We start from the raw sequence: 12,102 nt of genomic DNA, 5'->3' as shown, positions 1-12,102 counted from the left end.
ACCTGACCTTGTTGATCTGCGAGGAGGAATGCACCTAGTCCTGCTTGCTCATGAATGATGAAAGGACCTTCCCAATTGGCTGACAGCTTTCCGTGCTGATTTCCTCTTCCCACTGATGTTGTCCTTCTGAGGACCAAGTCTTTAGGCAGGAGCTCCCTGTGCTTGACCCTTTTATTGTAAGCTTTGGAAATCCTGCTCTTCTGGGCTGCCAACTTGAGGGCTTCTTTTAGCCTTACTTTCTGCAGGAAGTCTAGCTATTCTAGCATGCGCTTTTTGTTTCCTTGTTGTTCATAATGCTGTATCCTCAGGTTGGGAATCTGCACTTCCACTAGGAAAACTGCATCGACCCCATAGGCTAGGGTGAAAAGGCTTTTACTAGTAGATTCTTTTTCAGTGGTTCTGTTTGCCCATAAGACCTCTGGTACTAGGTCAGCCCATAGGCCCTTGTGCTCCTCCAGCTTTCTCTGCAGGGCTGTTAGGATCAGCTTGTTTGCTGCCTCAGCCTGACCATTGCTCTAGGGTTGGCAAACTGAGGCACGTGCATACTTGGTGCCCATGTCCTCCAGATAATCCTTGATTATGTCGCAGTCGAATTGACATCCGTTGTAAAAGACTATGCAATGTGGCACCGCGAATCTTGTGATGATGTTTTTCCATATGAACGTCCTCACTTGAGTTGCCTTTATGTACTTGGTCGGTTCAGCTTTTATTCACTTAGTAAAATAGTCTACCACCACTATGAGGTATTTTCTTCCCGCTAACCCAGTGGTGAACGGTCCCAATATGTCCATTCTCCACTAGGCGAACGGGATCGGACTGAGGATTGGTGTCAGATCATTTGCTGGCTGGTTTATGACCGGGGAGTACTTTTAACACTTGTCGCACTTTTTCACATATGCCAGCGCGTCTTGAGCTAGAGTTGGCCAGTATGCGCCTCTTCTTAGAAATTCTACTCCCAATGCTTTTCCACCATTGTGGTTGGCACATATTCCTGAGTGGGCTTCTTCCATAATGTTTTCCTGCTCCCACTCTGGGATACACCTTAGCAGTGGTTTCGAGAAGCCCTTCTTGTTAAGCTCCCCATTCATTACCACGTAACAATTGGCGTTATCTTTACCTTCTTAGTTTGCACTTCGTCGCCTGGTAGCGAGCCATGAACCTTGTATGCCAGAATGTTTGTGAACCAAGCTCGCTGTTGCCCAATGTAGTTCACCTGCTCCTTTTCAGCGATACTTCTTTCTTCCAGGACTTCCACCATCTCGTCCTCGTGAGGCTCTGTGAGGTAGAACTGGCTAACTTTGACAAGGCGTCAGCCTGGGAGTTTCCCGCTCTGGGGACCAAGTCTATCTGGTAGTGAACTAGATGGGCTGCCAGTTCCTTTACTTTAGTTACATATTTCAACATGGTTGGCTCCCTAATCTCATACGCCCCCTCAGCTGACCGGCGACAAGCTGGGAGTCAGTTTGCAGATGGACTTTCCTGGCTCCAGCTGCGATACTCATACACAAGCCTGCCAGCGTTGCTTCGTACTCTGGCTCGTTATTTGATGCTTTGAATTTGAACTTTATGGTGTACTCAAATATATTTCCTTCTAGGGATGTCATTATGATTCCTACTCTACTCCCTTTTTGAGCTGAGGATCCATCTACTTCTACCCTCCAGATCCTAACGTCGTCTTCCTTCTCCTCATTAGAGGCTTCGACGATGAAATCTGCTAAGGCTTGTGCCTTGATAGCTGCCCTAGGTTTGACCTCCAACTCATACTCAGAAAGCTCGATGACCCATTTCAAGAGTCTTCCTTATGCGTCCATTTTTTGTAATGCTTTTTCCAGCGGGTGATTTGTGAGGATTTGTATTATGTGCGCGTCAAAATACGGTTTCAACTTCCTTGCTGTTGTTACCACTGCGAAGGCCAGTTTCTCTACCAATGGGTACCTTTGTTCTGCCTCAGTTAGTACGTGGCTCACGAAGTATATTGGCCTTTGTTGTTTTTGTCTTTCTACCAGGAGGACGGCTGCGATTGTCTAAATTGACGTGGAAATGTACAGTTGCAATTTTCCCCTCAGCTCTAGGCTGATCATTGTTAGGACTTAGTCAGATGCTCCTTACTAATGATTCTTGTCAGTGCGGCCATTCTGCCAGTCAATCACATGATGTCTATGATACACTTAGGCTCAGGTAGGCTTAGGACTTCCTCAACCTTCTCCGGATTTGCGTCTATTCCTCTTTCACTGATCAGGAAGCCCAAGAACCTTCCTGAACTCACCCCGAAGACACATTTCTTCGGATAGAGTTTGATGTTGTATTTTCTCAAAGTGGAAAATGTTTCTTCTAAATCCATGATATGCCCTGCCTGCGTGACACTCTTTACAATTGAGTCGTCTACATATACTTCCACATTTCTACCCTTCTGGTGCATGAACACTCTATCCATTGTCTTCTGAAAAGTTGCTCCTGCATTCTTTAACCCAAAGGACATAGCTATGTAATTGTACCCTCCCCCTTTAGTGATGAATGCGGTTTTCTGTCTATCTGGGTTGTGCAGGCTGATCTGATGGTATCCTGAGAAGGCGTCCATGAAGCTCAACAAGGCGTGCCCACTGGTTGAATCTACAAGATGATCTATTCGTGGCAGCGGGTAACAGTCCTTTGGGTAGGCTTTATTGAGGTCAGTGAAATCAACACACATTCTCCACTGACCATTCGCCTTCTTGACCATGACTAAGTTGGCTAACCACTCTGGATAATCACAAGGCTCAATGATTCCTGCTTCCAAAAGTTTTAAACTTCCTCCTGGATGACCTGGTTTTTTTTTCTGTAGAGAAGCTTCGTTTCTTCTGCCTTACTAGCTTGATATCTTCTCTCATGTTCAACCTGTAGACCATGACTATGGGGTCAATTCCAGGCATCTCATCTGCTTAAAACGCGAAGATATCTTTGTTCTTCCTCAACAGTTCTATGAGGTGTACCCCTACAACTGGATCAATATCCTTCCCGATTTTCACCGTTCTTGATGGGTTGCCCTCGGCGAGCTCAATTGTAACGTGCTTCCCGCTGGGAAATGGCTTTGCCATCTTCTCTTTTGCAGGCTCGAAATTTTCCATGGCCAACTTTTGCTTATCCTTTTCCTTATGGTATTCTTCGCGCTTCCTTTTCCTTGACTTTCTCTTAGGCTTCTCAAGGGATCTTTGCTCTGAGATCGGTTGCTGCCTGATCCTGACGGGCTGCTTTAAAGCAATTATGTAGCATTGTTGGGCCGTCTTTTGGCTTCCCCTGAGCTTTGCTGACCGCCCTTCATTAGTTGTGTAGGCCATGGCGAGGTGGTAGGTGGAAACCACTCCGCCGATCTTGTGGATTAGCGGCCTTCCCATGATTTCATTGTATGGTGAAGGAGAGTCTATCACCAGGAACTCTGCTCGAACATCACGTCTTTTTGACCTTTCCCCTACTCGAACTGAGAGCTTAATTATGCCTTCCGGGGTCAATCCGGATCCGTTGAACCCGATGAGTTCATAACTAACCCTTTTTAGATATTTTCTTTCTAACTTCAACTCTTTGAACGCGCTGATGTATATGATGTTGGCAGAGCTACCCCCATGCATCAGTATTCGATCCACTTCCCAATTTGCTATTCTCATTGTCACCACCAGCGGGTTATCATGAGGGTAGATTATGCCTTCTTGATCATATTCATCAAATGTAGCTCGCGGCTGCGGGGAAAGTGGTGGCCATCTGCGCTTATCATTGTGATTTATCTGATGTATCATTGCCCGCAGGTCTGCTCGTGCCTTGTTCACTGTTCCCCCGTGCACTGGTCCTCCGCTGATCACATACACTCTACCTTCTGGCTTACTGTCTTTGTCGTTGTCTTTAGCGAGACCCCTTTGACCTCCTCTACGGTCACGACCTGCTCTATCTTTATCCCTCCTTCTGGGAGGATCAGCGTGCTACTTTAACTAATTCAGGTATCCTCTCCTGACCAGATCATTTATGTTATCCTTCAAATGCGTGCACTTATTAGTGGTATGACCATGGTCCCTATGAAAGTCACACCACTTGCTAGGATCACGGTTCCTATTAACCATTCTCGGGGGTCTCTGCCATTTGTCATCAGCTTTGTTCACACTGAAGATGTGAGACCTCGAGTGGGTTAGTTGGGTATATTGGTCGAACCTTCCTGGCCTTCCTCATCTCTTCAAGTCTGCCCTTCTAACCCCTACAGCTCTGTCAGCCTCTCTTCGACCTTGTTCATCTCTGCTTGGCTGGCAAGCCATGGCTACATTTTCTCTCCGTGTGACCTCTACCCGCTTAACTGGGTCGACTGGAACCTTCCTGCTCAACATTGCTCTGTCAGTCTCGTCCGCCTTGATGAACTCGTGCGCTTTGCCCAGCGCCTCAGCCAGCGTTTTGAGGCTCTTACGCCCCATATACCCTTTGAATGGTGATCCTAGCAGCAAGCCGCTCTACATGGCCAGCAGTGCTACCTCCTGGCTCATATTCGGGATGGTTGTTGCCTCCTTATTGAATCTAGTGATGAACTCCCTCAGGGGCTCATCCTTCCCCTAAACTAGTGACATCAGCTCAGTTGTCATCTTAGTTCGATCTACTAGGGTTATAAAATGCTCCATGTACATTCTTTTCAGCTGATTATACAAGTATACAAGACCTTTTGGGATGGCTCTATGCCATTCCGCAGCCAGCCCTTCCAGGGTTAGGGGAAACGCTTTGCACCACACTGAATCCGTCATGGTATAGAGCACCATGTTATTCTCAAAAGCTGATATATGGCTCTTAGGCGTTGTAGTTCCGTTGTATCTAAAGCTCGGCATCTTTATCTTCTTCATCAGTTCCTCCACAATCTCCCTACAAAATGGGGAGTCATCCGGAATAACCTTGATTCGCGCTCGCTTATCCCTATCCGAGCTGGGTCCCCGCTCCGAGGCTGGTGACCTGCTGCGGTAAACTCGCCTCTCCGGGCTGACCCCAGCCCGAGCTATTTCCTCCAAACTCCATTCTCGGTTCAGATTGCGAGCTTCCAACTCCAGTACTTTCTTCCTCAGCTGGACGAGCTCCTTCTGCTCGGGGGTGAGGGTTGTGGGTGTTGGCTTCATTACCGCCGGTTTTATGGTTTCTACTGTTGGTGATGAGCTCGCTCCCTTACCAAAGTTGGTAAGGACTACCGTCATTGCTGCCAGTTGTTCCTTACTGCACTTAGAGAGGTTCTGTAAGATGGCTGGCATGTTTACGGGCTACGGTTTTTGGGCTATGGGTGCTGAAACAATGGGTTCATTGTTTGCGCCTGTCAACGGCATACCGTATTTTAAAATGGAGCTGGATCCATAACGGATCGACTGGTTTTGCCGCCGCTTTAGCTGCAGCAGACATCGATCCGATGGGGTTGGATTTTTATGAGATAGTGGATTTGGGTTTTTCGGTGGATCCTTTGGGATCGGCATTTGCTGCTAGTGTTTTTTGTGGTGTTTGGTTGGTGTCGTTGGATTTAGGTAAGGGTTTTTGTACGGCTTCCTCCCCGGCCATGGTGGTTTGTCAACTAGTTCCTAACTCAGTTGGTGAACCTCAGGTTAGATGATCCTTCCCCTCACTAGTAGAAAAACACAAATACGCACCGTGAAATTGGCACCGGTTCCTCAAAATCGGTGGGAAAAAACAAGGCAGAATTTAGTTTACTAGATTTAGCACTGGTTCAAAATAAACCGGTGCCAAATAACTTAAAGGCCACCGGTTCAAACCGGTGGCATTTAAAATAAAAAAAAAAACCTCAAACGTTTTTTCCCCTTCCCCTATTCATTCTCTTAATCTTTTTCCCTTCCTTTTTTTTTTTTTTTTCATTCTCTCTCCTCATATGTCGCTCCTCCTCTCTCTCTCCTTTACCAAACCTACTAAAGATCCATTGAAGCTCCGTCCACAAGATTAGATCTGCAAGCTCCATTGAAGCTCCATCGATCTGCAAGCTCCATTGAAGCTTCGTCCCTTCTTCTCCCTCGAACTCCCTTCTCTCTCCATTGAAGCGTAGAACCAAGCACAATGGCGGTGGTCGGTGGTCGGTGGTCAGTGGTCAGTATAACCAAGGATAATGACGGTGGTCGGTGATGGTGACAGTCGAGTCTGCTTTCTAGGGTTTAGATTGGTGTTCGTGGTATGCGCTTCTTTAAACTTTCCCATTTAAATTCCATATTTAGGGTTCTTTTGCATAATTTCCAGTTCAAATCTTAGATTTTGTTTGATTTATAGTGTTTTGATTTAATTTCTAGTTCAAATCTTAGATTTTGTTTGATTTATAGTGTTTGATTTTGTTCAATTGCATGTGTTTTCAGTTTTAATCGAAAATTTAGGGTTTTAATGAACAAAGTTATATTAGGGTTTTGATTATGATCTTGCTCATCTATTTCGAAATTAGGCTATCTGATGATAAGAGGTGAGGTAGTCTATGTGTTTTGTTATACTGGATTTTGTTAACTTGTATTAAGAAACTTTGTGAATTACCTCGCTAAAAGCGGTTTTCAATGTCCTGATGTTCTGTAGGTGTTTTTTTTCCTCAAAAGTTATAATTATAATTGCTAAATTTTGATATTTGATCTTCTGGATGATGTTCCTTGCTTCTGCTAGTCCTGCAGGATCTCCTTGCATCCAAGATAACAGTCTTTGAACCTGCACAGAAATAGCTTCACTGACGGCATGATAAAAGGCCGCGATAGCACTTTGCTCTTTGCCTGTGGCTTGCAGGTTCAGCCTTCAATTATAGGCGACGCAGAAACATGTTTGCTTCTCATGGCCTCTCTGAAGTTGACTTGATTGGTTTATCGGGTTCACTCTGCTCCTTACAATCATCATAATTTTACATGACTGTCTTACAAAGTTGTAGATGTAAATATTATTCCTCTTATTTCTTATGAAAACTAATTAGCTTTATCATGTACAACTCTATAAATTATAAAACTTCATTAATAAGTTACAGTAATTTAATTTCATTCCTCTTATTATTTTATACTTCTATAGTAGCTGACATGTTTATACAGTTACTAATGTTATAGTTCAAAATCATGTAATACTGATTCTTTTTAGTAATGTTTTTGTATGCTATAGGTATTAAACCACTTATGTTATGTGTCATTTGGTGATTTCTCTTTGAGTTTTGGATCAAAATCGACCGAATCAACTTTTATTTTTATATTTTAAAACAATCTATCATAGATGTATCAAATCTGTTGGTTTAGGTTGAGTTGAGTTCTAATTAGTACAGTTTGGATATATTCAGTTGGTAACTAGTCATTTGATTTACTTCTAGGTATGTTGGGTTATACCGTCAATTAGTTTGATATAATAAACAAATGAAAATTCTATTCGTGTTAGTGTATTCTTTTTGGACCAAATCAAGTCATGTAATTTCGAGAACAAATTGGATTTAGGTCGGGTAACTAGGATTTTTTCCTCCACCCCCTCGCCCTCCCCACTCCGATCTTCATGATCATTGTCATATTGTCCCCCTTCCATCTTCTCTTATGGAGTCTAATGTAAATTGGCTTATGTTATTTCCCCCCCAATGTTATAAAGGAACACATACAATGGGGTTTTTGCAGTGCAGCCAGTTGTCCAAGAGAATGTACAACTACAATAGTCAAAACAGCAATGATCCTACACTTAATCAAGGATATGCAAAGCAACTCCAGAAAGCTTGCTCAAGAGATGCTGATCAAGGAACCTTCAACAAGGGAAAGGTCTTCTTAAGAAATAAGAGAAAATTACTAATTTAGGCAGGATTGTAGCCATTTGTAGAGTGATAAATAGTTAGTATTAGTGAATTATCTGGAGGAAAAAAAAAATTAACAAATATGGTTTATCATAATCTACTACATTTGTTTGGTTAATTTGTCAATTTCTTTTGCATCCTCAAGGTTTCTGGACATTGATTCTGGAGCATGGTCTGGGATTGAAGAGACTGCCAGTGCTTCACATTCTACTCATCATGTTGGAGCGGTCATTCTCTTTCTCTTTCTCCTCAACTTTTTATATTATTCATATTCATATTATATGGAATTATGGATTACATATTCTAATATTCTGTTTTGATTCCTTTTGTTTTTCAAAGAGTCTTCGACATTTGAATGCAAAATTATTTCATTAATAACACATTATTCATTGTTAGTGATTCTTTGTAAGGCTAATTTAATATTTAGGGTCTCTATAACATGTTACAAATTATGTTCATTAATTTTTCATAGAATGCTTTTGACTCTAATTTAATCTTAATATCTAATAACAAATATTAAATTGACCTTAACATTTGAGTGATATGGATTCATTGATTAAGGTTTTTAGGTAGCGTAATTTGAGTTGGCAACAACCCTTTTTTTTATAACAACTTGGTAATATGGATATGACTATATGATCTTGATATTTATATCATTTTCTATTATGTTTTTATTTTTTTGTCTTTTTTGAATTTAGTCATCTGTGTTTCTTAGCTTTGAATGAAAATTACAGCTTCATTTAGTATTAATGCATGCCTTTTACTTTATAATCTCTGGTGCTTCTCAATTCTTGTGAATGTGTTAATGCATTTCAAATATAAAAAAGACCGCTGTATATTCTAAGCAAGGAGCAAGTTTTAGGTACGAGTAATAATATGCTATGAATTTTGTATCTAATTGTGAGTCAATCTATTTATTTAACACCTGGAACTGCTCTGTTATGAGGCCTGCCACTTCAAGTAGTCTCAGATTTTAATATGTGATATTTGTGAGAAGTAGGCGCTCACGTGCTAATGACCCAGCTATAGCGAGTCTGTAGAGTCATACACTTGTGTTTATGTCGTCTTGCTAGCTTTAGATGTTAATTTTATTGGCTTATACCTACTGCCCTAATTAAATTACTAATTAAATGATCATTGGCTGCTTTCAAAACAAGATAAGGAATTTTATCTGTTCTTTTGCAACACCAAATAACTTCAATCTAGCATTTTTTGAGGATGTTCGGGTGATTGTGGACTGACACACAAGTCTTGAAAAAGGGATAGCTTATGTCTTGTTCAAAACAAGGATATGCCTTATTCTATGTCTGTGCAACCACTACAGCGGCTGCTTCAGCTGCTGCCTGGCAAGGCGGCTGCCTTACATCACAAGGCTGATGTTGCATGCTTCCATGCTCCTGCTGATGTTCTAGTCTACGCTGATGCTGCTACTATGCTCTATGCCCTTGCTGCTAATCTGCTCTACGCTACTGTTGTAATATTATTACAATCAGTCTGTTTACAATGTAAAACTATGTTTTGTTAAATTTTTTTTGAATTAAAATTGTAATGTTACAGCTTTATATTTTAATGAAATTATAAGATTTTATATATGTATGTGTTTATATATCAATTTAAGTAAAAAAAAATGCAAAAAAATGAAAAAAAAATAATTTTTTTTTTTTGGGGCATTAAGGGAACCGGTTCTGAACCGAACCGGTGCTAATAACTATGTTATTGCCACCGGTTCAGAACCGGTGCCAAAAGCTCTCATTTTTTGGCATCCGTCACATTAACACCGGTTTAAAACCGGTGCTATAGGGGGGTTTTGAACCGGTGCCCTTTTATATTTTTCTACTAGTGCCTCCTTCTAGCGCCAATTGTTCCAGGTGTGGATCCAAGGGTTCTGCTGGGAGAGCTGGGTCCCGTCGACAACCTACACACGGTAGCACACGTAAACTGCCCTCGGGGGTGGCTCGAGGAACCCCCCTCCGAAGCTTGAGTTAGAGAGTGTTTAGAGAAAGAAAGTGTACTTAGAGAGATATAAAAAGTATAATAACTTGAGTGTCTAACCTCCTTCCCGTTGTACCTTACCCTCTATATATAGGTGTACTATCTCCTTTATGGAGAGTTTAGCCTGGTCAAATCTGCGGGCTGAATCCATCAGGCTGGAGAGTCCTTCTTAGGTGCTTTCTCGACAGTGAGTGCGCACCCTGGGAGCTGGGCGATAGTTCAGCAAGAGCTACCCTATACAAAACCTATTATCCCTACCGAGGATCCAACACCAGAAAAGCGATCTTCAAGATGGGATCTCTACTCTTATTGCAAGTACCATCAAGGAAATGGTCACACCACCGATGAATGCTACAGGTTTCAAAATCTCATTCAAGATCTCATAGAAGCAAACAAGATCCCATTGCCTCTAGCTAGCAAGAAGACTGGGTGATGATAAATCAAAAGATACAAGGCAAGCTTTGACAACAAGATTCCATGAACTGTTTTTTATTTCTTTTAATTTCCTTTCCCCAATAAGTCTAGCATAGACACCTTTAACTTTCCTTAGATTTATTTTGTAGGATTTTTTTTTCTTTTACTAAAATAAGCATTTATTTTCTTGCATATGATCACTGCATCGCATTAAAAAAAAAATTCCATGTTAAACTGAGCATAAGGTATACCAATGATTTATGGCACCCATTGTAGCCACATCATATCTTCTTTCACCTTTCAAATATACAATCCTTTTTGATAAACCACTTTGAGCCTTGTTTAACGATAAACCTAACCTTGGTATGGGACAGAGAGCAACTCATGCAATTTTAAAAAACTTGAGTGATTTCAAAAGATCAAAATAAATAAAAAAGCAATAAAAAAAATAATAATAAAAGTGTACAAAAGGGCAAGTGTTCCAATGTCTTTCATATGAAAATGTCTTTGATATGAACACGTCTCAGATTGCGTTTCTTATCGAGTGCTCGGTACCGTGCCTGAGAAACATGAATGCAAAGTCAGTGATAGAGCGCATGATCGGGATTGCCCACACTTATTGAAAAAAAGGTTCAAAATAAAAAAATGCAAAAGCGAAAAAAGAAAGAGAGTAAAAAAATATAAACAAAAGAGAGTTCAAAAGTAAGAAACCTCAAGCATGAAATACAAATATTCAAAAGCAAGGCTGCACACCTTTGGGGCTTATCGAGGGTCTTAAGCCTTTATCCCCTTCTTTTTAAAATCTTTAGCCTAACCACGTTACAACCCTTAGAAAGACCTTTTGAGGTATACACATACTTGTGCGAGGTTCGGCTAGAGCTACGTTCGGCCTGATTCCTAACGGATACGTAGGCAACCTCACATTGGGGTGCGACCGTAATAAAAATGCATTCATATTTACATTCATAATAGATCATATATAGGAATTTTCAATGCTCATCCCTTTTCATTTAGAGCTAGACTTGGGGGTTTGATCCTTACATCATTAGCTTACCCAGCCTAAGAGTCATCACCATTTGACTCTTTTCAATATATTTTTTCCACACACTTAGCCTTTGCGGCCTAACTTTACTGTTACTATCACACATATCACATATACATGACCAAATATACTTCTCTTAGGAACCCTTTGTCATGAAATCTTAACACAACGCTGAAGCATGCCTTGTCATATCACTCATCACTCATCATTGCATAACGAAGTATGAAGTGCTTAGCCTCCGTGCCTAAGTTACCTAAATACTTCCATTATCAAGTCAACTAGGATAACCTAAGATGAATTGTTCCTTGCATCTTAAGAAACAGCATCAAACACATATATTTGACTAAGCTCATTTAACATGCACCCTCAAACACTTTGATTCTTTTTCGCGTCTTTTTTTTTTAAGGAGAAAGTCGGTACCCTCCACAAAAATGACGGAAATTTTTGTCATTTTCGAGTCGCACGATCACATTACAATGCCCACACGAGTCATGTACACATTGAGTCATGTCGTGTTATCACATCGAGTAAATTCTATGCACACGAGTCGATTTGAGTACATCAAGTTACACGTCGAGTAAGGAAATAGCATTAATTCACACAAAGTCAATCCTAAAGAAAGATAAGCAAAGTCTTATAGTCCTATAGTTCTGACGGACGGGTAAGCTTTACAAAAGGATTGAAGTAAAAGGGTGTACACAACTTAGCAAATCAAATAGAGTCAACTTGATTGCAATTATATTTTATTGTCGATTGGCTTGACGGTGGTCATATTAATTGATTGGGTTCCCTGGTACACCAGTTAGCCCCTAAAAGCAAATTGACATGATTAGTAGTCGGCTTGATTACAATCGCAGTAAGTGATTGACCTGACAACGATCGTCTC

General features: G+C 41.2%; 1 protein-coding gene and 1 long non-coding RNA gene across 2 annotated transcripts; one reads left to right on the top strand and one right to left on the bottom strand.

Annotated features, from left to right (window-relative positions):
* Window positions 1-254: 254 nt before the first annotated feature.
* LOC145572801 (uncharacterized) lies at window positions 255-1,258 on the bottom strand. The gene is made up of 2 exons (XM_081631762.1): window positions 1,118-1,258; window positions 255-515 (listed from the first exon to the last, which is right to left on the bottom strand). The coding sequence occupies exons 1-2, from the start codon at window positions 1,256-1,258 to the stop codon at window positions 255-257; spliced, it is 402 nt and encodes a 133-aa protein (XP_081487888.1).
* Window positions 1,259-5,809: 4,551 nt separating this feature from the next.
* LOC145585951 (uncharacterized) lies at window positions 5,810-9,360 on the top strand. Its single transcript, XR_014100763.1, has 2 exons — window positions 5,810-6,157; window positions 6,628-9,360. It is a non-coding gene; the product is annotated as an uncharacterized LOC145585951 (long non-coding RNA).
* Window positions 9,361-12,102: the final 2,742 nt, after the last annotated feature.

Source organism: Chenopodium album, chromosome 2, assembly GCF_948465745.1.
Source record: "Chenopodium album chromosome 2, dcCheAlbu1.1, whole genome shotgun sequence".
Lineage (NCBI taxonomy): Eukaryota > Viridiplantae > Streptophyta > Magnoliopsida > Caryophyllales > Amaranthaceae > Chenopodium > Chenopodium album.
This window is presented reverse-complemented; position numbering and strand designations above follow the sequence as displayed.

Bases quoted from the DNA above. Each gene is read 5' to 3' on its own strand.
- LOC145572801 (XM_081631762.1), bottom strand. From the start codon at position 1,258: ATGGTGGAAGTCCTGGAAGAAAGAAGTATCGCTGAAAAGGAGCAGGTG. The intron at 516-1,117 runs GTAAAGATAACG...TGCCAACCCTAG, and splicing joins ACGAAGTGCAAACTAAGAAG to AGCAATGGTCAGGCTGAGGC.